The sequence below is a fragment of the Haemaphysalis longicornis genome, unplaced genomic scaffold (assembly GCF_048455015.1).
Source record: "Haemaphysalis longicornis isolate Haplotype H1 unplaced genomic scaffold, Haemaphysalis longicornis Haplotype H1 scaffold_3, whole genome shotgun sequence".
NCBI lineage: Eukaryota > Metazoa > Arthropoda > Arachnida > Ixodida > Ixodidae > Haemaphysalis > Haemaphysalis longicornis.
The window spans coordinates 93,650,303-93,677,185 of NW_027526335.1; the positions used below are offsets into that span (position 1 = coordinate 93,650,303).

Consider the following 26,883-nt stretch of genomic DNA (forward strand, 5'->3'; position numbering starts at 1 on the left):
TAGTCCGGTACCACTCCAGGGTGTCCTTGTAGGTGGTGAGTGGCACCACCTCGTCGTCTTCCTCCGCCGCAAGTTGGGGGCTCGGGCTCGCGCCGCGGCTGGTGAACGCGCGTGCCGCCCGGTCCGCCTCCTCGTTGCGGTTCTCGCCCGTGCTCAACGGGCCGGCGTGCGCCGGGAACCACTTAATAGTCACCGATGATCGTCTGGGGAGTAGGGCCCCGCACACCCTCACAACACTGAGGGAGACACTATTCGTAGCGTAGTGCGAGATCGCCTGTCTAGCGTCACTGATGACTGTGGTGCACTCTGGGTTCGTAAGGGCTAAGGCGATCGCCATCTCTTCGGCCTGGTCCGTGCTCTTGGCCCTGACGCTGCCAGCCGTGTACAGCGCCCCGGTGGTGGCTGCTACCACCGCCGCGGCGTACGTGTTGGGCCGGTCCGGGTACTTGGCTACGTCCACGTAGTATGCTCCGGTGTCCATCACGTGTGTCGCCGTGAGTGCCTTGGCTCTGGCGAGCCGTCGTTCCTGATTGTGCTCAGGATGCATGTGCCGGGGGATGGGTGGCACGTGGAGGTTGCGGAGCAGGTCCCGCGGGAGCGAGGCTCATTCCGCGCCGTCCTGCGTTCCTTGTCCCTGGTGCCCGAGCCGCTGTAGGATCGCGCGTCCCGCTCTCGTTTGCCTTAGTCTCGTTAGCTGTGCCGTGCGCTGGGCCTCGGCTATCTCGTCGAGAGTGTTGTGAACTCCCAGCTCGAGGAGCTTGTTCGTGCTGGTGTGCGCGTATAGCCCGAGTGCCGCCTTATACGCCTTGCGGATGATGGCGTCAAGCTTTTTGCGCTCCGCCGCCTTCCAGTTGTGGAAAGCCGCTACATAGGCTACGTGACTGACTGCGAATGACTGGACGAGCCGGAGCAGACTTGCTTCCTTCATCCCCGCATGCCTGGTGGACACTCTCCGGATGAGTCTAGTGGCCGTTTCCATCTTAGTTTCCAGCTTCCTGATTGCGAGGCCGTTGTGCCTGAGCGCGTCTATGTGGAGGCAGAGGACCCTCAGGGTCTTAACGTGTGGGATGGCCGTGCCGTACCGCGTTCTCAGGGTGATGTCCGGGGTTGTACCCTTGCACCTTCCGTTGGGTGGCAGAATTAGGAGCTCCGACTTTGCAGGCGAGCAGATCAGCCCGGTTCCCTGCAAATGGTTCTCGATAACGTCGATCGCCTGCTGCAGTGCGGCCTCAATGTGGCCGTCACTGCCTCCCGTCATCCACAGGGTGATGTCGTCGGCGTAGATCGTGTGCTTGACGTCCGGGAGGCTGGCGAGCCTGTTGGCCACCCCGATCATCACCATGTTGAACAGAATAGGCGATATCGCCGATCCCTGCGGCGTCCCGACACTGCCCAGCGTCTTGGTAGGTAGCTGTATATCCCCGACGTTGATTGCCGTCGTGCGCTCGGTGAGGAAATCCCTGATGTAGGCGAACGTTCTCTGCCCCATGTCGAGGCGGGACACTTGCTCAAGGATAGCTGCATGCTTGACGCGATCAAATGCACTTTGTAAATCTAGGCCCAGGACCGCTCGGTTGTCTAGAGAGTGGGTCGCTTGGTCGATCACCTCCTGCTTAAGCAACAACATGGCGTCCTGAGTGCTAAGCTTAGCCAGGAAGCCCAGGATCGTATCGGGGTAGAGTCCTTCTTCCTCCAGGTACGACTGCCATCGGTTGAGAAGCACATGCTCTAGCACCTTGCCCACGCACGACGTAAGCGATATCGGACGCAAGTTGTCGATGTGAGGGGGCTTACCCGGTTTGGGGATGAGCACCGTCCTCGCCTCCTTCCATCGCTTGGGTAGCTTGCCGTTGCGCCAGCACTCGTTGTAGTACAGTGTGAGAGCCGAGATGGCCGCGTCGTTCAGGTTGCGGAGCGCCTTGTTCGTCGTTTTGTCGGGGCCTGCCGCCGATCTGCAGTTGATTGTCTGGAGCACCGCCCTCACTTCCCACTCCTCGATGTCGCCGTCGAGCCGGGCGTTGACCGCTCCCGTGTAGCTCGGGAGGGGCTCCGGAGGCGTGGACGGTAGGTACTTCTCGTTGAGGCGTCGGCGAACCTCCGCCTCGCCGAGTTCCTGCCGGGTCTTGTGTAGGGTGCGGGCCAGGACGTGCTGTTGCGTTCCCTTGGTCTTGGTCTCATCGAGCAAGTGGCGGAGTAGCTGCCAGGTGCGACTCTTGTGCGTCTGCCCGTCGGCCTCTTGGCAGACCGCGTGCCACTGCTGGCGGCACATGACGGCGCAGTGTTTCTCTATCTCTCGGTTGAGCAGTGCCACTCTCTTGCGAAGCTTGCGGTTGCTGCGCTGCTTCTTCCATCTGTCTCCTATGGAGTTCCTCGCCTTCAGGAGGTGTGCGAGCCGGCTGTCAGCCTGGGGTGCGGAGTCGTCCAGCTCGATTTCGGTGGTGGCCGATCGGGCTGCTTCGTTGAGGGCTTGCGTCCACTTGTCGATGTCTTCGATGTGTTCCGGAATGCCTCCCAGAGCTTCGCGGTACGCGTTCCAGTCGGTGATGCCTTGTGTTCTGGGCGTCGGCGCCTTGGACTTCAGCGGCACGGTGATTTCCAGGATGCAATGGTCGCTTCCCAGCGTCTCGCCGGTGTTCCTCCACCGCGTCCCGGCACCCTTGCCGGAATCCTTGCAAAAGGTTAGGTCGGGGTTGGTGTCCCGCTGCACCGACGTGCCGTGGCGAGTGTGCGCTGCCGGGTCGTTGAGCAGTTGATAGCCCACGTCCGCAGCGTCCTCGAGTAGGGTGCGTCCCTTAGCGGTCGTCTTGGGGTAGCCCAGGTCCGTGTGGGGTGCGTTGAAATCTCCGCAGAGCAGCGTGGTGTTGTCCTTGGCCAGCTGGCTCGCCTTGTGAACGAAGGTCCGGAACTTCTGCTGGTAGTGCTTAGGGTTACTGTACGTGTTGACCACGAAGGTGCTCTCCTTCCTTCTTCTGCCCGTGACGATCTCCACTGCGCAGTGCTCGATGACGCTTTTGCTCAGTAATGCGTGCTCGATATAGGTGATGCCCTTCTTCACTAGGGTACACACTCCCTGCCCTGCGCCCCTCCCAACTGTCCTCGCGCTGGGCGGGCTGGCGTGGCAGCGGTACCCCGGCAATGTCGGGGGGTTTCGATGTGTGTTTCCTGCAGCAGTATAACGTCCGGTTGACGGGGTAGCTGTCCGATGTACTGCTGTAGGGATGCCCGTTTGCTGTGAAATCCGTTCGAGTTCCATTGCCAAATCACCAGTTCTTGATTGGGGGCTAATGTTGTTCTGGCCATGTTGGTCGTTGACTGGGTTGCGGGTGGTGAGGTCCGGCGCTGAGTCTTGCGATGGCTGCCTGCATTTGTACCAGCGACTCCTGTATCGCCTGGATACTGGCCTGCATTGCCTGGCACGTTTGCTCGAGTGTCGTGAGGCGGGCGTTGATGTTTGCCGTTGTGGCTTCTAGCGCCGCCAGGCGCTTAATTAAATCGAGGCAAAGTTTCAGAGAGGCGTCCTCATTCGAGGGGGCTGAATCGACAGCCCTTTCCATCAAGAGGAACTGATCTTCCAGGCCGGAGCTGGCCATGGCTGTCTCCCAATTCTCTATGGAAACGTGGAGGTTCGATGGATCTACGGCACACTTGTCGTAGCCGCCTATATGTGTATGAGGTGGCGAAAGTGGCTAAATGGAGAGAGTTGTGTCCCGTCAAAGAGGTGAAGTCTGGTGGTGTGTGGGAAGCTGTAGGCCCGCAGGGCGCGGAGTAATCTTTCCTGGTTAATTGGTAGCGATTTGTGCGGGGGGAATACATTCTACGGAAGAGGCTATAGTGTTGACTAACTTCCCGGTCTGTGACTGCAGGATGCATGCACACGGGCCCGGCTTTTTCAGCGCTGGCTAAGCGGGTCAAATCTCGAGCAACGAGGTTGGTGACCTTGTTTGCCGGCGATGGCAGTATGAGCTTGTGCCCACACAATCGTGACTGGTCTCGTTGGTGGTCTCTGATTGATCATTGGAAGTGTTGTAACAAGCAATCTACCATTGGCAAAGTTTGGCCATGCTTGCTAACAGTCTGTTATGAGAGTTTTGGCGCCGCTTTGGCTAAACGCATGTGCTATTTCCGCTTCCTCAGCTTGAAGGGGGCTGTGTTCGGGGGTTGAGATGCTGCACATGCGGGTGGCTGCAGAACGGTAGCACAAAGAAAAGGAAGGTATTGAAGAATGCTATCGAGAATCTCTTGCACCAAACCAGTTGATCGCTCCTCCTTTTTATTTCTGTCAGTTTAGTTTCTTTCCAACTGTCTCCCCTCATATATATACACGTTTTGAAAACCCTTTGATGAATTTTAGATATGCATAAGGCCATTAGTTAATAACTTTATTGCGAGATGTCAATTTTAATATAGAAACAACATAACAGAGGAATGCGGGCATAAATAAAGACCTTTTATAGCATTTACGTGGTCATCACATAATGTTGGGGCTACTTTGTGCGTGACGAAATTTCCTAATTGGTCGAAAAGGAGAACGCTGCAAAATTTCCAAATGCCAAGGACCCCAAAGATATCATGCGTGGTCCGACCATCTAATCCGCCTTAATTGACCCGCTAATTCCTGTAATCCAAATTAACCAACACACCAGTCCAACTAATTCACATTAGCTCATTCCTTCACCTAACTAATCCACCCCACACTATCCGCTAACCCACATTAATCTACTTTAATCCATCCGCCTCTTATGTTTAAGGTTGAGCAGATTCAAGATAACATGAAAATACTATCAAATATACATTAAAAGTGGAAATTGGGATCCCCCATTTTCTTATATCTCATGTTCTCTAGAGCAGCAACCAAAGGACACAACGGTACTGTATACAATAAAAAGTGACATTAATTTTGAGAACTGCGAGTGTTTGTGTCTCAGTGCTGTTTGTATACAACTGCCCATTCAAACTAAAATAAGTGGAAGATATAGGAGGTATTCATTGGTGTGGTATGCATGCAGTCAACTATGCGTGTGCGCCGTCATAACCGTGGCCAAGCGTCTGTTGCTGAGGTGACATTGTGCGCACGGCCCGCAGATCAGGCACCCCTCTTCTCCTCTATGCCTTATTGGCGGCCAGGCAGGCCGCGGACCGCGACGTGAGCTGGTATTTTCGTGTAAGGCGTGTGCGAGTGATTTGATAATCAGTTGTACCACGATAGAATTAGTTGCGCGAAATATCATGGCTCCGCTCATGAGTGTACAACCGTATCTGCAATTCAACCCCAGTCTCTGCGCGCACCTACGAGCGAGTGCTAGTTCGTCCCGCAAATGTTGCAATGTGAGCGCAGTGGTCTGTTTCAGAGCAGGAACTGTATCATTTCCAAACTGTTGCACACTGAACGCAAAGTAATACCACCACGCCAAGTACTGTTGAGTGCAGCACAGTACAATCTACTTATCGCCAGACGCGTATGAAGTCGCCTCCGCAGATCAGCTGATTGCCAGCCTCCGTGCTCTAATATTAGAGGTGAGTTGTTTTGCTGAGTGTGAAACATTTAGCGCACGAGAAAGCATCACTAAATCGGCGTAAGCGTGAAACATTTCTCCAAAGAAATTATTCCGTTTTTTACTCAGCCACGTATTAGAGGGCACTTACCAGACAAAGTCGTGGATAAGGTGCGGGTGCACTTAGTCAACATCCGCGGCGGCAGCCAGCTGCAGCGTCGGACTTATGTGCGCCGTTCGCAGCCACAGTTTCATCTTCCAGTGATGCGAAGGGCTCACCCCACATAATTGATCGCACTCACGACATAGTGTGAGTGCGATTAATAATATATCTGTCGACGCCACTCCCGATAATAGGGTTGAAACGCAGCCGACGATGGAGGATGGTGTGTTATTTTGTTCTACGAGATGCGGGCGCAAAGCGCATGCGGTGGCACAGTGGCCACAGACATCGCGATTTTCAGTGTTGCCAATGGAAGAAATTGCCCGCTAAACTTTTCAATGAATACCACCCATAGATTTATTGTTGATGGTGTCACTGAAGGCCCTCACAATCGGGAAGAAATGCATGCGAATTAACAACACATTGAAAACTTTACACGATTTTAAACACCATGCAGATAGAAACCATGAAGAATATTCCATGATATGTTGCCTCGGAATATGCGTTCTAACTTAAGTTATGCTAAATGTAAAAGATAATTGGGAGAGATTGGCAGTACCTAACGCAAACTGATAGCATATACGGACAGCTTTACATTAAATTGAGGGAAATAATTGGAAGAGAACATGATGGTCCTTGGGAACTGCAGACTATGCCAAATATTTCATGGTGCTGTCTGGCGAGTGGCAAAATATCTTCAGACGCAAGGTAGGGTACCGAAATGGAAAACTAGAAATCACCTTTTTGAGGCCCCGGAACCGGTTCGGAACGGTTCCTTCGATTCGTTCCGGTTCGGGTTCAGTTCCAAAATGGCGGAAAGAATACGGTTCCGGTTCAGTTCCGGTTCCGGGCAAAAATTCGGGTTCAGTTCCGGTTTTCGGTTCGGTTCCGGTTCCGGTTCGACACCCTGGGTTTAACGCGCCGACGCAACGCAGGCGATGAGGCGCGCCGTAGTGGAGGGCTCCGGATTAATTTTGACCACCTGGGGATCTTTAACGTGCTCCGAAATCTCGTACACACGGGCGTTTTTGCTTTTCGCCTCCATCAGAAAAGCGCCCGCCGCGGCCGGGAATCGCACCCGCGACCTCGTGCTCAGCAGCGCGAGCTATATAAAATTAATTCAGAACACTATTTTGCTCGGAGCAGTGCCTCAGGAACACGGAATGTCTCCAACAGGATGTATTCGTGATCTATTATGCCTCGTAATAAGAGGTAGCTGCAAACCTCATCCTCCGTGTTTCAGAAAAGAGGGAAATCTTGTTCCCGCACCCCGAACAAGCAGCGGACAAAAATATATCAGACGCAATTCAGTGTCAACAACTGAAATCAATTCCCAAACCGGGCGTCTATTGCTCCGAACAACAAAGGGCTTTGTTTTCATAGGCACAGTCAATTCGCAGCTTTATGGGCTAAATTTTACTGCAGCTTTTTTACCACGAGCGCTATAGTTTATGACGCTTGCAACGGCTCCCTTTGGATAAGATAAGATCGCGCAGGCCCACAGTACACCCTCTTGAATGCCGCCTTACTTGCTGATGAGCGGTTGGCTGTATTGCTTAATGGGCGATTACTTTGCAAGCGAACCCGCAGAATTGACTATAGCGCGTGCCCCTTCCTCATTTCTTTCCTTCCTTAGCCCGTTTTATGGGCAGGAAAAGGGCAGCATCTAATGGCGGAACGGGCAACGCCGAGCAACAACATCGTAATTACGCGGCAAAAACAGCTTTCATTTGCACCTCGTCCTCGCCTGTTAATGTGCGTCATATCGTTTCGCCCCGCCATCGTCACGACACTGGAGGCGCGATGCTGTTTAGGGCGCCCTTTCCGCGTGGGGTAATGTTTACAATCGGCGAGATTTCATTTCAACGCCGGTATCCTCCTTCTACCCCCTTTTCCGCGGGGGGAGGGAAGGGGAATCAATAGCACACATTGTTTTGGTAACTTAAAATGCAACTGCACCCCTTTTCTGGCCTACGTTTGCAAGCATTCGCGTTTTCGGATCACCGATTTCCGCGGGGGCGAAATCTTAGTGAGATCGGATGCCATCGGTCCGCTAAGTCATCCGTCCCACTAAAAAAGCTTTCGCTTTCTTAGTGGGACCGGTGGTGTTCTGTCAAAAAACTAATGCGTTTCCCCATAGACCGGTTGGTCGACCGAAAAGCTCTGATAAGATCTGGACTCACGTACGGCGCGTGCGTTGAACCGGGCTTCGATTGTATCAAATCGATTACTTGAAAATCGTGAGAAAGGAACGCTTCTAGATAAGGTAATACACGCATCGATCATAAACAAGGAGAACAGTAGTATGCCTTTATCTCATAAGCCACGCATCGGTCGGTATACATTTACATCGTTCGTAGAAGCATTTACTTTGTGCGTGAAAAATCGTTGCATGGGTTCGTTTTTCGTCTGCGATTTGGGTGTTTGAAGGTTTGACGATCGATTGGACGCATTATCAGCGAAGGTTGGAAGCACTTTTGGCTTCCGCGCTTCTCTCAACTCTCTTCAAGAAGGGATGGCAAATTTTGGCTTTTGAATTTTAGTCGGTCTTGCATGTACTAACATCACATCTGTGTTTTGCTGAAGGCAAAGAAGACGGTGAGTACAAAATATTTGAATGGATGCACTTGCCCGTTACATAATCCACTTCCTTGAATCAATTAACTTTTTATTCAATATTACCACGGCTTTTGTGAGAATGTTTCTACTATAGCTTAACCGGGCTGCGCAATTTACGCGTCCGCTTTCGTTGGATGTAAAAACATCCAAATTGAGGCAGTTTTCTCTTGGCTTGTGAAATGCCGAGCTAGAATGTAAAAAAATTGGGCTCCCTAAAAAGCTGAGGTATTGGATTGAGACATACTAACTAAATCGTACTCAGTTTGTGGCATGACAGTCTTCTAGATCCAACCATACAATTGTCATGTTCGGACTTTCTGAATAAATCTTGCTGGGACCCTTATTGTTTTGACGTTTATAAATGACATTGGGTATGGTATTAACAAAAATGTTGCTCTGAAATTGTTCCCGGACGTTTGTGCTTTTTTTCAGATTGTAATGACACCTAGCTCATGTCAGAGAGCATTACATGAAACGTTTGTACACTTTCGTTTTGGAGCGGTCAGAGAAAAATGCGAATCAACTTTACTGAACCAATATCTATGACTAATACAACAACGAAAAATTATGTGTCTTACGCGCAGAAAATTGGTACAAATAATTCAAACCGTCTAATTTGCAAAGTACTTAGGAAATGGGATGCCTATATCGGCAATATGTGCGCTAAAGCATTCAGTTAACTTTACGTAATGAGACGAAAACGGGGAACGTCACTTTTCGAAGGCAAAATCGTAAGCCTATCGCACCCTAACTAGGCCAGTCCTCCGGTATGCCGCCATTGTGTGGGAACACTTCTATGGTAATGATATTGCCCGAGTGCAGCGGATACAACGATTGGCTGCAATATTCATACTGTATAACTACCGTTACCCGCAATTTAATTCTAGTTGACGTGTTAGAGCAGCTAAGACTGGAACGACTTCACGTGCGTCGACTAGCCGCATGGCTGAAATTTTTTACCTTCTGCTTAATAAAGTTGGTTTTTATACAGTCCGAAGTATTTGGCACCGCCTGAGAAGTTATCTCAGCTTGTATGTTCACCGCATGTACGTTAAGGGTGTGTTAACGCTGGTGATGTGTGCCGGCAAGACGAAAGGAGATAGCGATTGTTTTCGCTGCTACCTTTATTTAACCCGTCGCGGTGGCTCAGTGGCTAAGGCGTTGCGCTGCTGAGCACGAGGTCGCGGGTCCGTTTCCCGGCCACGGCGGCCGCTTTTCTGATGGAGGCGAAAAGCAAAAAGAATCCCAGGACGCTCGCCGCCGAGTTTGTACACAAAGCAGCCGCGTCGGCGGATTGCCTCGAAAGCGCGTCATCCCTATTTCATATTTGCCGGGTTTTCGAGGCGCTTTTTCAAAGAAAGTGGTACGAGTTGTGCCGCGCGTCCGCCAGATGGCGCCACGGGTCCCGCGACCGAGAGAAGACGCAGTGAAACATCCCCCTCGCGAGGGGCACGATCAAACGCAGAGCATTTCCGGGGGCGCACGACGTTAAGTAGTTTGCGTTACGTTAATGTTGTTGCACTTGTGGCAAACGAGAGAGCGCTCGTCAGCAGTAATTTGAATCAGTCAACGATATAAGGCGCGTTCGTAGTGTCCCATTCTGTGTCGGCTTTGTGGCGCAGTGGGTAGAGCACCATGTACATTGCGTTCCGCCCGCAGGGTCGAGGGATCGAAACCTGGCGCCGGATAGTATTTTATAAATGCAGAGCATTTCAGTAACTCACGATGTCACCCGCGTTGACGTCCGTAGTCCGCACCGTCATTGTCCCTACTATATAAAAAAATACTATCCGGCGCCCGGTTTCGATCTCTCAACCCTGCGGGCGGAACGCAATGTACATGGTGCTCTACCCACTGCGCCACAAAGCCGACACAGAATGGGACGCTACGAACGCGCCTTATATCGTTGACTCATTCAACTGCTGACGAGCGCTCTCTCGTCAGCAGTTGCCGCAAGTGCAACAACATTAACGTAACGCAAACTACTTAACGTCGTGCGCCCCCGGAAATGCTCTGCATTTGATCGTGCCCTTCGCGAGGGGAATGTTTCACTGCGTCTTCTCTCGGTCGCGGGACCCGTGGCGCCATCTGGCGGAGGCGCGGCACAACTCGTAGCACTTTGAAAAGATGCGGCGCCAGCCAGCTGTGTGTGTGCGTGCCGCACTTGTGCAAATGGCGAGTGCATTGGCTGTCCACAGAGCAAAGCATTCGTGCAAGTAAGCCGTTGCAGTCAGTCAGTCAGTCAGTCAGTCAGTCAGTCAGTCAGTCAGTCTGTCAGTCAGTCAGTCAGTTTCCATTCTTTCTCTCTTATAGTTTCTGCGTTGCTTGTCGAGCAACTCCCGCCTGTGATCTTCGCCTCCGCACTGCAGCGGGTCCCCCTCTGGGACTTGGTGGAAAAAGGAGAATATAATGCGGCGTGCCGCTGTGGTCGCCGCTAGTCCCATCGGGCTTCCTTTTCTTGAAGAAAACCAGCGCACAGGGAGAGAAAAATAAATGCATGCCGCCTAACTTCTGACGGCACTGCGTTGTTTTGCGTTCGTGGTGCAGTGGCTCGGGAATTGAACAATGAGCTGGCCGCGAACAAGAATGCGCCTTTTTTTATATAGTAGGGAGGGGTGCGGTGCGAACTACAGACGTCAACGCGGGTGACATCGTGAGTTACTGAAATGCTCTGCATTTAAAACGCCCGTGTGTACGAGATTTCGGCGCACGTTAAAGATCCCCAGGTGGTCTAAATTAATCCGGAGCCCTCCACTACGGCGCGCCTCATCGCCTGCGTTGCGTCGGCGCGTTAAAACCCCACAAATCAATCAATCAACCTTTATTTACAGTGGAGGGGACTGGTTATGTTCACCACAGACAGCATCATCGCCAACAATCACCAGTACCAGTTGCGTTAACCATCGATGACGGGGTCATCATTTGAACAAACAAAATTTGAAATCGATATTATCAAGCCTATAGAGCTACGGGGTTGCTCGGACTGCTCCGCGGCGAAGCTGCCGCCATTTTGTGATATCCTTAAACTAGTGTCACAATAAGGTTAGTGACAATACCATAAACCATTTTTCTAATGCACAACCTTCGCGATTAAAACCATTCCAGTGTAATTATTTTTTGCAGTGCGTACATACATACTACATGTATGTATGTATGTATGTATGTATGTATGTACGTATGTATGTATGTATGTATGTATGTATGTATGTATGTATGTATGTATGTATGTATGTATGTATGTATGTATGTATGTATGTATGTATGCATGCATGCATGCATGCATGCATGTATGTATGTATGTATGTATGTATGTATGTATGTATGTATGTATGTATGTATGCATGTATGTATGTGTGTGTGTATGTATGCACGTATGTATGTACGTATGTATGTACGTATGTGTGTATGTATGTATGCACGTATGTATGTATGTATTATAAGAGGGTTTTCAGGCTTTATTCTTCAGCCGCACCAGCAGCAGCGGTAACACCGAAGCACCAAGTCGCGCTGACCAGCAAGTCGAGACGGAGAGCCAACGAGACGAGACTTCTTCTTCGTCCCAGCGATGGCGATGGGACATCCACGAGTTGGTGCCTCTTCCATGTGTGGCTTCTGTGTCACATACCCACGTATTGCGAATGACCAGTGCTGCCCACGCTCCTACATTATTTAAACGAGTATGGTGTTGGCGATGGTCTTCCTTACAATTGCCCCCGGGAACGAAAGAGCCATCCTGGCGACTCAGGGAGATGAAACTACGACGGGGTCAATGTAAGGCTTGAGGCGCTGAACATGGACTATATCTTTGCCGCGGCAACGCTGATCGGGCGACGGAGTGAGAGGCTCAACCACATAATTTACTGGAGACGTCCGCTTGACGATGCGGTAGGGACCCTGGTAGCGCGAAAGCAGTTTACTGCTCAAGCCTGGCGTAGACACTGGAACCCACAGCCAGACAAGCGACCCTGGTGAGTAGGTAGGAGCGGGAGTCGTTTCGTCGTGGTGCGACTTCTGACGCTGCTGATCTTCCGTAGTTAACGATCGGGCCAACTGACGACACTCTTCGGCCTGCTTGGCAACGTCGGAGATGGGTGTGCACTCTGACTCATCGGGCCGATAGTGAAGTATGGTGTCCAGTGTGCATGAAGGCTCACGGCCATACAAAAGTATGTATGTATGTATGTATGTATGTATGTATGTATGTATGTATGTATGTATGTATGTATGTATGTATGTATGTATGTATGTATGTATGTATGTATGTATGTATGTATGTATGTATGTATGTATGTATGTATGTATGTATGTATGTATGTATGTATGTATGTATGTATGTATGTATGTATGTATGTGTGTATGTATATGTTTATTTATTTCAATACCTTCAATGCCCAGAGGGCGTTACAAAAAGGAGTGGTCATCGGCCTTAACACAAGAAAATACAAAGTGAACAATGATAGGGTACAACAACAACAAAAGAACCCATCGATAGTGGACAACAAAAAATGCGGGTAGCATACAAAACAGACTTGAAAGGATAAGTGCAATCATAAGAAACGAAAATAATTTTCAATAGTAGCCTTAAATGAATACGCATCGCTTATACTAGCTATTGCAGGTGGCAGGCCATTCTATTCGTTAGTAGTTGTGGGAATGAAAGAGGCAAAAAATTGGCTGGCGGTTATGATACTCCCTAATGCGGTATTTGGGCGCAGCCGCCCATTGTTCAGCGCTCACTCGGGGGTTCTGGCGGCGGCGGCGATATAGTGGTCGGAAATATTGAGGTGTCAGCCTGACGACAAAATCCAATTGTTTTGCCTTTTTTAGTCTTTATGCGCACTTTCCATGTGTTACAACATGTAGTATCATTATGGAGGTCACTCTGAAGTATGGAAGTGTCAGAAACGGCAGCGATAGTTCAATAAATAACGCAATCACCTGCGAACAACCCAATGCTTGAAGTAACTACTGAAGGCAAATCATGAACATAAATCAAGAATAGCAAGGTACCCAGCACGGAACCCGGAGGTACCCCTGATGTTACTAAATAAAATGATGATTAAAGCTCATTGGCAGTTACAAACTGAGTTCTATTAGATTAAAAATTTTCAATCAAAGATAGAATGTTGGTTCAACATTTACTTTGCTTAACTTCATGCATAGTAATTGGTGATTAACTAAGTCAAAGCCTTAAAGAAATCAATAACAATACAATCAATGCAATTTCCGTTATCAAAAGCAGTGGCAATTTCATATATGAAACAAAAAAATTGCGTCTCACAAGAAAATGTTTTCCGAAAACCATGTTGCTTAGGTGAAAATGGGCTAGCTTCCAGAAACTTAACCAAGGTAGGATATATTATATGCTCAAACATTTTATAACAAACACTGGTTATTGCTATCGGCCTGTAATTAAGGAGTAAAAGGAAAAAGTATGCACGTGTATGTATGTATGTATGTTTGCATGCATGAAACACACACACACACACACACACACACACACACACACACACACACACACACACACACACACATATATATATATTGCGGCGCTCGTTCTTCAGTTTCTATCTATCTCGTTCTTGCGTCACTCTAACCCTTGTGCCTTTCGACCCTCTCTAGTTATCTGATTCAGCTCTCGCATTTTACCTGCAGACGTGGAGCTGACGCCGACGAGCGCTGTGCACGACGAATACCGCGCCAGTCTCAGCATGCCGCAGCTGTTTGCACCTCCGGACGTTGGCGAGAGGCTGCACAAGTCACCCAGGAGACCGTTCATCTTCAGGGGAAACTTCCGAAAGGTAGTACACGCTTTAGATACCGGTTGCCGCGAATTCGACGGTACTTGCCCGCAGCGCGCCTTTGCAAACGAAATTAATTGATCTTCGTGGCAGCCTTTCAATTTCCGATGGAACATTTCGGCACAGCTGTACGATAAAACAAGGCTCCGCCCCAGGCACTCAGTAAAATGTAGGAGGACACTGCCGCACTGCGCAAAATGTAAAAAAGTTCATCGGCATGCCGAAAGAACGCGGCGTAGAAACTGAGGTAGGATTTTGGGGTAACTTTAGAAACAGTTTACCGATACCTAGGTATCGCATCGGTATATATGCTGGGGTTTTCTGAAGCAATCTGGGGATTGCGTTCATCCATGCAACAATTTGCATGTCACATGTATTCGATGAAGAGTGCCAAACACTCCGTATTTTTCTTATCCGTATTCTCCGGATTCCTCATCGGACATATCTTCGATCAAGAGGGGCCTGAAGAATATTGCTTTATTAAAAATGATCAGAAACGTTGACAAACCTTCAGATTTCGCGCTAGGCAGCGTCAGCAGTGACGTTAATAGTGAGCTGCCGAAAACAACGTCATCACTGTGTTAACTTGACCAAAGCGTTGAACTGGGTCGATAAAACAGAACAATTAGCGCGAATACAACCGCGCAATCATGTTTATTGGAAATATCTTTCAGCACTCACCAATCGCGCAAACTATACTGAGTTTCACAAGTTGGTTGAACGACGGTGAAAGCTACAAAGCATTCATCGCTTGCGCAACGCCATGTAGTGCACTAATTGCACGTATTTTTTCTTGATTTCATCGCACAATTACCGATTGTTGTGCATATTGTTGTTAATTAAAACCAAACAAGAGACGAAAGTGTTGGTTGGCTTAATCTCATTGGCTTTGTACTGCAGTTCGTTTTAATGGGCAGTGCTTTGGCGGCCGCTACTGCGGTTTGACATCGGCGTCGGCGTCGTAACGGAGTGAACGGAGACAGAAAGAAAGCGGCGGAAGCAAGTGGGGAGAAAGTGAGAGGGGGAGGGAGTATGCTGAGCCCGCGTGAGACACTCCTCGGTGGCGACGCATGGCGAAAGGGTGAGGGGGATGCTGTGGGGCATGACGGGTGGTGTCGACGCGCTGCGAGATGACGCCATAGCAGCGCGTGCCGCCCTCCCACTCACACTTTTGCCGCTCCTCCTCCATTTGTGACTTCCCAAAACCACGGGACATTTGCGCGGAAGGTTAAAAAAGGCTTTGCAACAACATGCTCGGTGGCAGCGAAGCGCTGTGAGATAACGGCGGAGTAAGTAGAGCGCGCCGCCGTCCGTTCACTGATTACGCTATCACTTCCTGATACGCAGCAGCTATGCGCCGTGACCCAAAGGACTGCAATTCACATTGCACAAAAATATCGCATTAGGGTGCATAGTAATCGTCAGCCATTTTTTACTTTTCCGGCCAAGGAAAAATGGCTACTAGGCAATTATGATAACAATTATGCTCTTTCTTCTGACCACTTATGGTCTCTCTTGTGATTACACTCGTCATTTTGTTCCTCATTTACGTGAGAAAGCGATCATTTCCATGGTTAGTCAAGAGAGGCTTTTGATGATGCTGGCGCGCCAGGCAGTAACCACGTAAAATTGCCTTCTTAGGGCTTAGCGTACATCGAAGTATAGGATCAAAAATCGCAAGCCATCGCACTCTGTGAAGGTGGATCACCAGCGAAGGTTTTTAGCCCACGACATTGGGGCGACACAGCAGTTGTGTAAAAGGTATGAGCAAATTTTGCTTCTATTGAGCGTCGCTGGTGATAAGAGCAAAAAAGACGCACACACATTCAATTTGGCTCTACTGATTTTGAAAATGGGGCCTAGTGATAACTGATCTACTCAAAATGCATGGCCAAGTGGTGACACGTGTAAGCTTGAGGCCGAAGTCACGTTTCGATTTTGCAAAAGGTGCTTATTATCAACTCATCTACTCAAGGAGCATATCCAAGGGATGGTACGTATAAGTTTGATGTCCAAACTATGTTTTAAACGGTGTGCGACTTTGGTGGTGACCGCTTGCTAGTGGCCCACACACCGGGACGTTCGTTTTCTAGCGTCTCGCTCTTGAAAAGCAAGCGGAGCCTCGGAATTGGCGCTCGCGGTCGTGAGAAGTACATAAAACCCCAGCCTTATAAGCTTCGCCTAAAAGAAAATGGTCGTGCAAGGTTTCAAACTGTCCACCAAACGACATATTTAGTGGGCTTGAACTCTGGTAATAACGGCGTTCTCGTTGAGCGGTGCTGCTCTGGCCTGGCGAAATTCCTGGCGCGAGAAGCCAGCGGACAATCACTCGGCAGAGCCCGATTGAGAGCTGGCGGGGGCCGGTGTTCCATTACCTGGAAGATAGAAGTGCCACGCCGAATACCTAAATCGAAGTCTGTGGGCGTATACTGCCGAACGAATTCCGGCGAAGCCAACCGTTAACAGCGTTCATCGAGCGGTCAACGCTGCTTCGCCGTTTTTGCTCTCTCGTATCGGAAGGTCCAGGAAGAAGTGGGCTGAGCAATTAGCGAGAACGCTCATGGGTTAACGCGGGAGGCAGGGGACCAAGGGAGCTAATGGAAACGAGTGTTTAACTCGCTGTACAAGTGCAGGGGCATTCCGGAAAGAGCAGTAATACGAATAAAAGAAGCGTTCTAGTTCGCGAACCACAAACCTGGAATCGTAGTCACGAGCATGAGGAATAGCGCCGAGCGCGCAGACGACTCATATTTACTCTGGTGGTCCACTGCAAACTCTTGTAGAATAAAAAAATGTGCACCAATCCACCCTGTGAAGGTGGTTGGAAAGAAAGCCGTAAATGACACCCACAACGATTCCCAGTGCGACCTCACTCGAATTCACACACGTGGCTCTACAAATAGTGAAATCAGAGACGAGTGAAACGCACTTATCCACACCATTTAATACTTCAAAGAGATATTCTTTGCTAACGTTAAATCTATGCATGATCCATGAATGGTGGTTGGCTGAGTTGTATTGGTGAAGCACATAAGTGAAAGCTCTTTTAATGCGTAGCATTCTTTGCCGAGTACCCCCACAGCCAGGACCGTGCAACGCCCTGCATTTTCACAAAAGGCAAATATCGCGGAAGTTCCACCTGTAACCGGTATAGTGGTGTAAATGCAGGTAACTGGCCACACGAATTTTTGAAAAAACAAAAAATACGAAAAATATAAGAAATCACGGAAAATCTCTAAATGTGTAACGCCCTGCATTTCCACAATAATGCAGAATTCGCGAACGTTTTACCTGTAATCGGTATAATAGCGTAAATAGAGGTAATTTGTCGAACGGCATTTTGAAAAACTAAAGCAATAAGTCAAATATAAAATAATTACGGAAAATGGCGAACCGTGTAACGCTCTGCATTACTACAATAATGCAGATATTGCGGAAGTTCTACCTATAATCGTTTTACTAGCGTAAATTAGATAATTAGAAGGAAAAATTGAAACGCTAAATATAAAAAATACAAAAAATACAAAAAAACGGCGAACCGTGTAACGCCCTGCATTTCCAGAATAATGCAGATTTCTTGGAAGCTCCACTTCTAATCGTTTTAATAGCGTAAATGGAGATAATTTGTCGGACAGTATTTATAAAAACCCAGACGTTTGGCTGGAAAAAGCTCACACTCAAAACAAGCCGCATAAGAATGGTACGCATTAGTAGATAATTTCCTGAGTTTCTGCAGAATTTTTTTATACAATTAAAGGAAGCTCAAACCCGCTGTTGGACGATCTCACTTCTCATGCGTTGGTGTAAGCTTGCTTTAATTTTGACTAGCCCCTATCGCTTGCGCAAAACGCGCACACGGCCGCTGCACACGCCGTGGGCAGAGCGCACAACGGCACGAGAGGTTGCGTGACGCTATCACGCGGCCATCAGCGAGAACGCAGGGGGTAATATCCCCGGGAGTTGTGCTCGGTGATGCACCGTGTGTCTACCCCGTCTCCGCGTAGGCTTGTAGCTCAAACAGTAAGAGAACGGGCTCTCGCTCCGCTTCTTTATTCGTTCCTGGTGCGATTCCTGGCGGTGCCAGTAACTTTTTTTATTTGTTCGCGGGAGTTTTTTGTTGAAACCAACGGTCGCAACAGAGTCTTGGGGGGTTGAGGTAAAAAGCTTCGCTTTAAAAATCACGAATCATTCTACATTGAAAAGGATGAGCAGCGAGGCTTTCTAGTGCGTGACACAGAGGTGGCACAGAAATCAGGCGAAAGGTATGAACAAATTATATTCCTTTTGAGCGTTAACAGTGGTCATGCCTAAAAACACGCCCACAATTTTATATTGACTCTACAAACCTTGAAAATGGTGCGTATTGATAACACTTCTACTCACAATGTATATCAAAGTAACGAGACGCATAAGCGTGGTGTTCAAATCAAGTTTGAACGGTGTGAGATTTTTGTGTTGACTGCATGCTAACAAGATACACACCGGATGTTCGTTTTCCAATATCTCGCGCTATACAATGCCTCGCGCTTCAAAGACACGTAGTGCCTCGGGAGTTCTTGTTCGATGAAACAGGAACGTTTAATCGAGTTTTCTCACCGTCAACGTGACCGTTTTTAAGGCATAACTGTAATGAGTTTGAGCTGACATTTCCAACGATATTTCAATGAAGAATGTGGGGTAAATAATTACAGATATTTATAAACGTATTCACGTACAAATAGTCAAATCAGTAGGCGTGTCAGAAAAGCGCATGTGGGGTCTGAGAAAAGCAGGCAGGCCAGCAACTTGCGTGTGCGGCTGGTGCACGCAAACAAAATTCTGTTAAATAAAGTCTTCAAAACTGCAGTTACGGGGCAGGCTTTATAAAACGGAACATGGTTCTTTTGCTTTCACTTTACTGAACATAGTTATTTTTCTGTATTCAGGCATGTCAGTCCTTATCTTCTGCGTAAATCGCGTTTTTTCTGAAGGCGCAAAATGGTTGATTATGACTGATGTAAACGATGCTCGTTGCTCAGGCTAGAGAACAAAGTGGGCCGTGCCTTAAAAAGGAGAGAACATAAATGACGGTGTAACAAAACTACCGGTGACTAACACAGAAATGGAAGAATGCGATCATTCACATTTAGAGATGCATTGCTCACTCTTCGTGGCAGCTGAGTGAATGACTAAAGATTATTTCTTCGCTACGAGAGCGATGCGAAGCAGCATAAAGAAGTAACATAGAGTTGAGACCATGATTCCCCCAAGGCACACCGTAACTTATTTATTTACAGTTTAGGGAAGAAGTGTGTGGCAACGATGCGCTAGAAAGAAAAACAGGGAAAGACTGAAGGAAATGAAAATAGCAGTAAACACAATGCGGTTACTCTAAGGGCCCTGCCGAAAGATCGGCGGTGTCCAAATGGTGGATCCATGCCCGAAGGGTCATTCGTATAGTTCTAGGGGAAGCCCTGGAAGAAAAATTCTCCTTAGTATTTTTTTATTTGGAATTGAGAGTTTGTGCCGCTTTACTTATTTTTAGCTTGCGGGTGTGTGTGTGCGCCGCGCGACGGATGTATTAAATGCGATGGTCACATTCCGAGAAACTAAAAAGAAATCGCTGCACAATATTATATTATTGTTTTTGCCACTTTTGCTGAGCATAGAAGACAAAGGTATGCCGAAACAATCGTTGCTGGAAAAGGCCTTTAAAGTTGTCCCCGACGACGTTTATTTTATGTTTTTGTGCGACCACTAAGTGTCCCTTACTTCGCGAAAGAGCACTCTTTTGGTGGGCTCTAATGAGCGGCTTCAGGGTCCACTCGAGCGAGTTCTAAATTTACCATAGGGGATAACATACACAAATAAAAGAAGAAGAAAAAAAGTATGTTCGAGAAGTACGCGGCCGGGTTCAACGTACGGCACCACAGTGTTCACCCGCTAGACGACAAAGGAAAACGCTCTCTACGGGCATCCTCCTCGAGCCACCATACAATAAGGAAACGCGGATTCTCGGATTACATGCTCCGAGTCCCTTTCTCGCTTCGTAATAGCACCGGTGGTATGGCTGCAACAACGTTACAGTGCAGAAAAAATAATAACTCTCCTGAAATAAAAACAATGGCGGCGAGGAAAAGAAATTGATCACTTCTCGCGATTTATTTCGCTATTTCATTGCTACCTACCGAGTCCTACGGTTTGCTGTGCATACGGTTGCGTTATGCGCAACTGACAGGTAGGTAGATAACCTTTGTTCGTCGCTCCAATGCAGGAACCGCAAGATAAAGTTCTTTTCTTTTCTTTTTTTGGGTGGGGGGGGGGGGGGGGATTGGAAGACTGATTGCATATTACGGAAGACCACTTAGCCCTTGACGAGCTTTACAGCGAAGCTGTATATAGATACCTTCCGGCGGTGATCGGTGTCTGTCTACGATTCCAGTTTCGTCTCCATTTTTTCCGGAATACTATGCAGGTCGCCATATATACATAGGTATTTTGGAAGAAATCATGTTCAAATTGGCAGCTAAAATGGCTCTATCATTAAGCTGATTTTCCGCTGCTTGCTATGTTAGTCCACAGGGAAGTTGTAAACGTTACAGAATTCCCACTTGCTGTCAATACACTTACGTCTACGGAGAAAGTATGTATACAGAAAAAGGTTATAACACTAGCTTTATCAAAAGTATACCGAAAAAAGTATACAAAAAAATAGCCACTCAGGCGACTCATAGATTACGCTGAGTTTTATTTACTTCTCGCGATTACTTAGTTCGCACTGAAGCTGTAAATATTGTGGAACTCTCGTTCGCCCTTAATACATGTGCTTCTACAAGATGGAAACAAGTTTATCCGCTAGATTAAAACTCTAATCCTCACAATTTTTATCCTTACAAGCTTACAAGGATTGAGGAAATATTCGCAATCACAAATTGCAAATGTCATGTTTTGTTTCGTGTCCTCCTCGAGCTTCGCCCCTTGCGCTTCTGCCTAACGTAGAAGCGCAGTGTCTTTTTTTTTTCGTTAGGCCCAAAACATTCCGTGGCTCAGGCTAGATGTAGTCGGAGCCAACGCCTCTGTTCTTCAAACAACGTATTTTCTCGCTGCTTCACTGTGTTTATCCTAATTTTAAAATACCCTTATGCGCTTCCCCACGGCCGCCAACCAAGAAAGAAGGTGCCGGTAAGGAGAGTGGACAGTTCTATTTTCAATTCTGTGGAGGCCTCTGCGTAACGGTCTCAACACGGTCTTTGTTTATTACGCCGCCGCGATCACTCAATAATTTTTTAGCAATTAAGCGGAGCATGTGGTAACACCACAGACCAGAAATTCGCCGGAGGCCAGTGGAACAAAGCTATCGCTTTGAAAAGTCCGAGGACACCTAAGCCGTTTTTATGATTGTGATGAAAAAGCGGAAATGTCCAACTGAACGCCTGGGACGCTTTGCTTTTGGATCCGCCTTAATGCTTTCGAATGGCTTCGATCTGTCTCCAACGCGTTGCGCCGCTGCCCGTTCCTGCCGCCATGCAATGGGAGATTTGACGCCGATGGGTAATTTCGCTGCTTCCCTGCTGGCTAGTTTGGCCGCGTCCTTCCACTCCCTTCATTTGTGGTGTACTGTCACGGAGGACGTAATTACGAGTTAAAGCTCGCACTATGGTGCACCTCGTGCTATGGAAAGCTTCCCAAGGAGCCGTGTCGTGGCTTCCCAAGCCGATGCCGGCTTTTGCGCTCAATGGGTCGTTTAAAGCTTTCGCATCAAAAATGGCACCCCTATTCAACGTAGCGTACCTGGCGTGACAAAAGCGCATCCTCCCCCCCCCCCCCTTTTTTTTGTCGCAGAGCCGAGCGTCGAAGCGGCGCGTGATCCGGATGTTGTCGGTGCTGGTGCTGGAGTTCTTCGTGTGCTGGACGCCGCTGTACGTGCTGCACACGTGGACCGTGTTCGACGCGCAGGCCGCGTACAGCCGGGTGCCGGCGGGGGCCTTCGCGGCCGTGCACCTGCTGTCGTACGTGTCGTCGTGCTGCAACCCTATCACGTACTGCTTCATGCACGACAAGTACCGCCAGGCCTTCCGCACGGTGCTGCTGGGCTGCTCGCGGGCGCCCGGCCACCGACGAGGACGCCGCTGGTCGTCCACCAAGAGCCACGACCGCTTCGTGTCTCTCAACAGCGTCTGCAGCAACGGCAGGAATGCCAGCGGTACGTCGCTTGCTTCCTTTTTACTTTTTCAATGTTTGTCTTTCAAAAAGCATAGCTCACTAAATGATACCCGGGATATTTTTTTTTGTTTTTGGGCGAGTTTTCCAGTGTTGTTATTTTTTAGTTCCCTTTCTTGAAGTCGATTTTAGCTCACGTGAACATCAGGCTCGCAAAAATCACTTCTTCAACTGTGCCCCTGCATGAGGGAGATCTTCAGGAAAAGAACTTTTCCAGCTACTATTAGCACTGGTGTTACGACATGGTAAGCGGTACATTTTGCTCAGGCGAAAATTGTTTGTTTTTACTGACTACAGCTTCGGAAAAAGTGCCCCACACAAGTGCAACGACGTAAACGACAAGGGTTGTAAAATAAGAACTTTAAGGTATTATCGGTTGTTCTCACCGCCTACTTTGTTGACGGTTGCAATAAATAATGGCACATAAAAACGAAAGATATGTGCTCGAGAAGAAAGAAACGGGGAGCATAGTGATCGCGTATTTACTTTGCTCAAATCTTGTATACTCACCTTTCTTGCACTGGAACATGTTGGAAATTCAGGTATAAGTTCTTCACCCCCGGTCGTAGCTGTAGTACTCAGGGTTACGAACACGAAAGGGAAACTATATCAAGAGGAGTTCCAACTCTTATGACGTTGGCTCCAGGTTCATGTACGGGCGTGGATGAAAGAGGGAAAAACCAATATTGTACAACGAAGTGTATGTACAGGGGGCGTCATAATTATATGGAACAAGGATTCGTGAATATCACAAAATATTTGCCTTACTGGCTTTATGACGGCCGTTACAGGTTTACAAGGAGCCTTTTCTATAAGGGAGAACGGTTTTAAACGCACGCCAATGCAGCCAGACAGTTTCGGGAAGAAGAAATGTCTGCAAATTTAAGAAACCGTCTTCCAATTACTTTTGACGGCCCCCGTACAGTTCAGGCGTCACACGGCTTTAAAAAGCGCAGAATGTTTACCTCTAGGTGACTTCGGCTGTTCTGCGATTCATGTCAGCACGGTCTATAGACGTCGATACTGTGGGAGGTGGGCATTTGTGGAAGCAGCCCGTTCCCATGTGACAAACCACACAAATGGATTGTTTGGGTTGACCCAAATATAGAGTTGGTTTACGAAGCTGTTCAACATTTGGGGCTGTGTATTGAAAAACAGCTACAGCTCCCTGTTTACTTTGCTGGCTCGCAACACAATTGTTAACCCTTTCAGATTTCATTAAAGCATCAACTTAGTGACAAACAGTGTTTCATTTATAACATGCGCTTATAACATGGCCAATAATTCTTTAGGAGTTCAGGCGACGGTGACACTGGTCGATTGTCTCAGCCAGCTTGCTGGTAAGCCAGCGAACAAAGCATCTAATCGATTGCTACCTGCGATTCCTCTTGCCGGGATGCAGTTTTCGTTTCCCGTCTTACTGCTCTTTTACGATCTTTTGAATCTTTTACAACGATCCCAATCTCGAAAGGAGGTGTTTTCGGGCTATGTTCCTACATGTTCGTGTCCTTGTGCCTTGTTACTTTACGGGTGTGGCTTGCTACTCGTGCAAATAATTGGATCAACGATTGGATTTTGTAGCAATGCAGGAGACGCTCTCGCGGGTCGATTGCCCAAGCCAGCTGGTTCGAACAAAGCGTACAATTGATTTTGCCCTGCTGTGTCCCTGCGACCAGGAAGGAGTTATTGTATTTTTCGCGAACGTCTTTAGCTACAAAGGAAAGGACTACGAGTGCCGCTGTTACCGTTCCTATCTCCTCGCTTTTCGCCTTCCCTCTCTTTTTACCGCCTGCAACACACTCTCCCCGTGCAAGGTAGCAAACCGGGCTTACACCTGGTTGACCTTCTGGCCTTTAAACTCATTATTCTCCTCATCCTCCTCCTTCTCCTCCTCCTTGCTGATTTTGTATGATATTTTAATTCTCTGGCAACCTGAACCACGAAGAGAGGCTTTTTAGGGATACGTAGCTGCTTGTTTGTTTGTGATTTTCTACTCTGCAGGCGTGGCGTGCTACACTTGCGAATAATTGGATCAATGATTAGATTTTGTAGCAATCTAGGCGACGCTCAGACTAGTGGATAGCCTCAGCCAGTCTGCGGGAACAAACTATCTATTGAAGTTCGCACTTTTGAGACGGGTCTTGCATCCAGGATAAAGCGTTTGTTTATGATGGTCAGCGCAGACGAAAACGAGACAAGAAAAGTATGGAAGGCACGAGCGCTGATCTTTTACGACATTTTGAATCTTTTACAACTGCCTGAGTCTCGAAGAAAGCCATTTTTGGGCTGTGTTCCTGCGTGTTTGTGCCTGGTTACTTTACGGGGGCGGCTTGCTACTCGCGCAAATAATTGGATCAACGATTGGAATTTGTAGCAATGCAGGAGACGCTCTGCCGGGTCGATTGCCTGAGCCAGCTGCTTCCAACAAAGCGCTCGTGTCTTCCATGCTCTTCTTCTCCCGTTTTCATCTGTGCTGACCATCATGAACGCAGTCTTAACTCACCCAATTCGCTACTTTGTTGTAGATTTTGTTTCCCTGCGGCTCTTGTATGATTTCTTGATTCTGGCTAAGATTTAAATATGAAGGGAGGCTTTCCCGTGACATGTTGCTAGTTGTCTCTTCGTGTTTTTTACTCTAGTAAGGGGTGTGCAGGGGATGAAAGAGAGGGCAGGCAAAAAACAGGGGGAAAGAGCAGGGCCACGCACACCCTTTAGTCCCTCTGCGGGCACTATAGTCTCTCGGGTAAGCCTGTTTCCTTCATAAAACGCAAAAGGGCTTTTGTTGCCTTCTTCCCAAGTGTCGAGTAGCAATCCGGGCTCTAAGCCCGGATAACCTCTCGGCCTTTCCGTTTGCTTTGCTCTCTCTCACCCTAGGAACATGCTAAACATACTGATAATTGACTAGTTAGACGAGGCCAGCGCACACCTACGTCCTTGCACTAGAACGACATTGTTGCACCACGACAAGCGAATAGCAGAAGGGGTAAGATACGGGGTACCAAAAAAAATTATTCATTTTAGTCCTCATGAAAAGTCTGCTCCTTTTTTAGGACACGCTAACTAGCTCATTAAATCAAGTCACAGGTATGAGAAGCTTTTACCAAGGAAGTCCGATCCTTGGGTTCCGCATATAGTGCCTGTAGTAGTGTCCAGCTATCTTTTTTGGAAGAAAAATTTTATTGCGAAGCAGTATACCTGTAACCACCCGATGACATTTTCGTGTCCGCATCAGCAGAAAACTCCCAGGCTACTTCTGGCTACGCAGAAAACATTTCAGGCTACTACTGGCTACTGGCGACCCAGTCTACACAAACAGGCTTCGATCCCTGGCACCGCTAGGAATCGAACCTGAGCCCGAATGGAGAAGCGGAGCGAAGCCCGTCATCTTGGCGACTAAGCTGCGCTCACATGTGGAGACGGGGAGACAGTCGTTGGTTCTGATTCAGCGTCTGGGAAGCGAGAGGGCGCTTTTTGGAGGTGACACATGAAACAAGAGTGAAGGGGAGGCAGTGAGAGCGATGGGGCCACAGCCGCGCGTGCCGCCCTCCTTCTCAGCCTTCGAAAGACGCTCCTCTTCATTTTCCTTCTGCCGATGGTACTGCGTTCAGGACACCGCCCCGGCTAATCCCAGATAACGGCTGGCGGAGTTCCTGGTTTCAGTCTTTGTAGAGCCACGTGCGTGAATTCAAGTGACGCCGCATGGGTAATCACTGGGGGGTGCGTTTACAGCTTCGCATTCCAACCACCTTCACAGCAAGGATTGGAGCCAATGTTTTTAGTTTTACTGAAGTATAGTAGCTGAAATCATTTTTTTTAGCTCAAACTGATTCCTCGCTGTTTCCAGCTTACCGTCTTGTCGTTGGCCCTGTCGGCGTGGCGACTGTCATGTTGTGGGAAGCATTCAAGGCACTAGAATTATTCGGTTTACGTTGCTTTGGGTGATTGTTATGTTATCTTTTTACCCGCACGCATTCTCTCACTGTTTTTGGTTGCGTATTGTTTCTGCTTTTTTTCTTGTTTTCCTGTTCTTAAAGTGAGGCCACAATAGAAAGGACTTTCTTTTGTTTCGACCACGTAGGCAGGGGGTCATTACGGAACACTTTCACCAGTCGACTGTCCAGCCTCAAAGAAGAAAAGGAACTCATGGAAGTCAACGGCCAGAAACATGGTAAAAAAAAAACTGCAGCACGGCGAAAAACTAACCGCATGTACTTAACAACGCGATTACCACGGCGGAAATGGTGCGTAGGTTGCCATAAAGATGTTCGCGAACTGGAAATAGCACGAATAATTGCCACTATCGTGAAAAGACTTCGTCACTCTACGCCGTTATAGCGCCAACGATGCCACTGAGGTGTGTTTACAAGCACATTCTGAGGCAACTATCTTAAACCCTCTCAACAAACTATAAGCCACGTACACACTTGGTGCAGTCTAGCTGAGCTTATGAACTTGTGCACGAAACGTTGCGATGGCCGGTATCCTTCCTCCTCTGCGCCTTACGCATTGGGGTTTGTTTCAGGAAGATGTTGTAAGATGAAGATTGTAAACAATATCTAAAAAAATCCCAATGTCTTTCGTTAAGAAAGAAAGCTTTATAAGCCCATTG

General features: G+C 48.3%; 1 protein-coding gene across 2 annotated transcripts in view; it reads left to right on the forward strand.

The window, feature by feature from the left end:
• The window catches only part of LOC144174883 (cholecystokinin receptor type A-like), a 229,340-nt gene that overhangs the window by 194,202 nt on the left and 8,255 nt on the right, over nucleotides 1–26,883 (forward strand). Inside the window, exons 4-6 of one of the 2 annotated variants that reach the window (XM_077703843.1) lie at nucleotides 13,930–14,075; nucleotides 21,897–22,257; nucleotides 26,353–26,442. In XM_077703843.1, the coding sequence (XP_077559969.1) occupies nucleotides 13,930–14,075; nucleotides 21,897–22,257; nucleotides 26,353–26,442 (597 nt within the window). The remainder of the gene's footprint in view (nucleotides 1–13,929; nucleotides 14,076–21,896; nucleotides 22,258–26,352; nucleotides 26,443–26,883) is intronic. The other variant, XM_077703844.1, reaches the window with a different exon arrangement.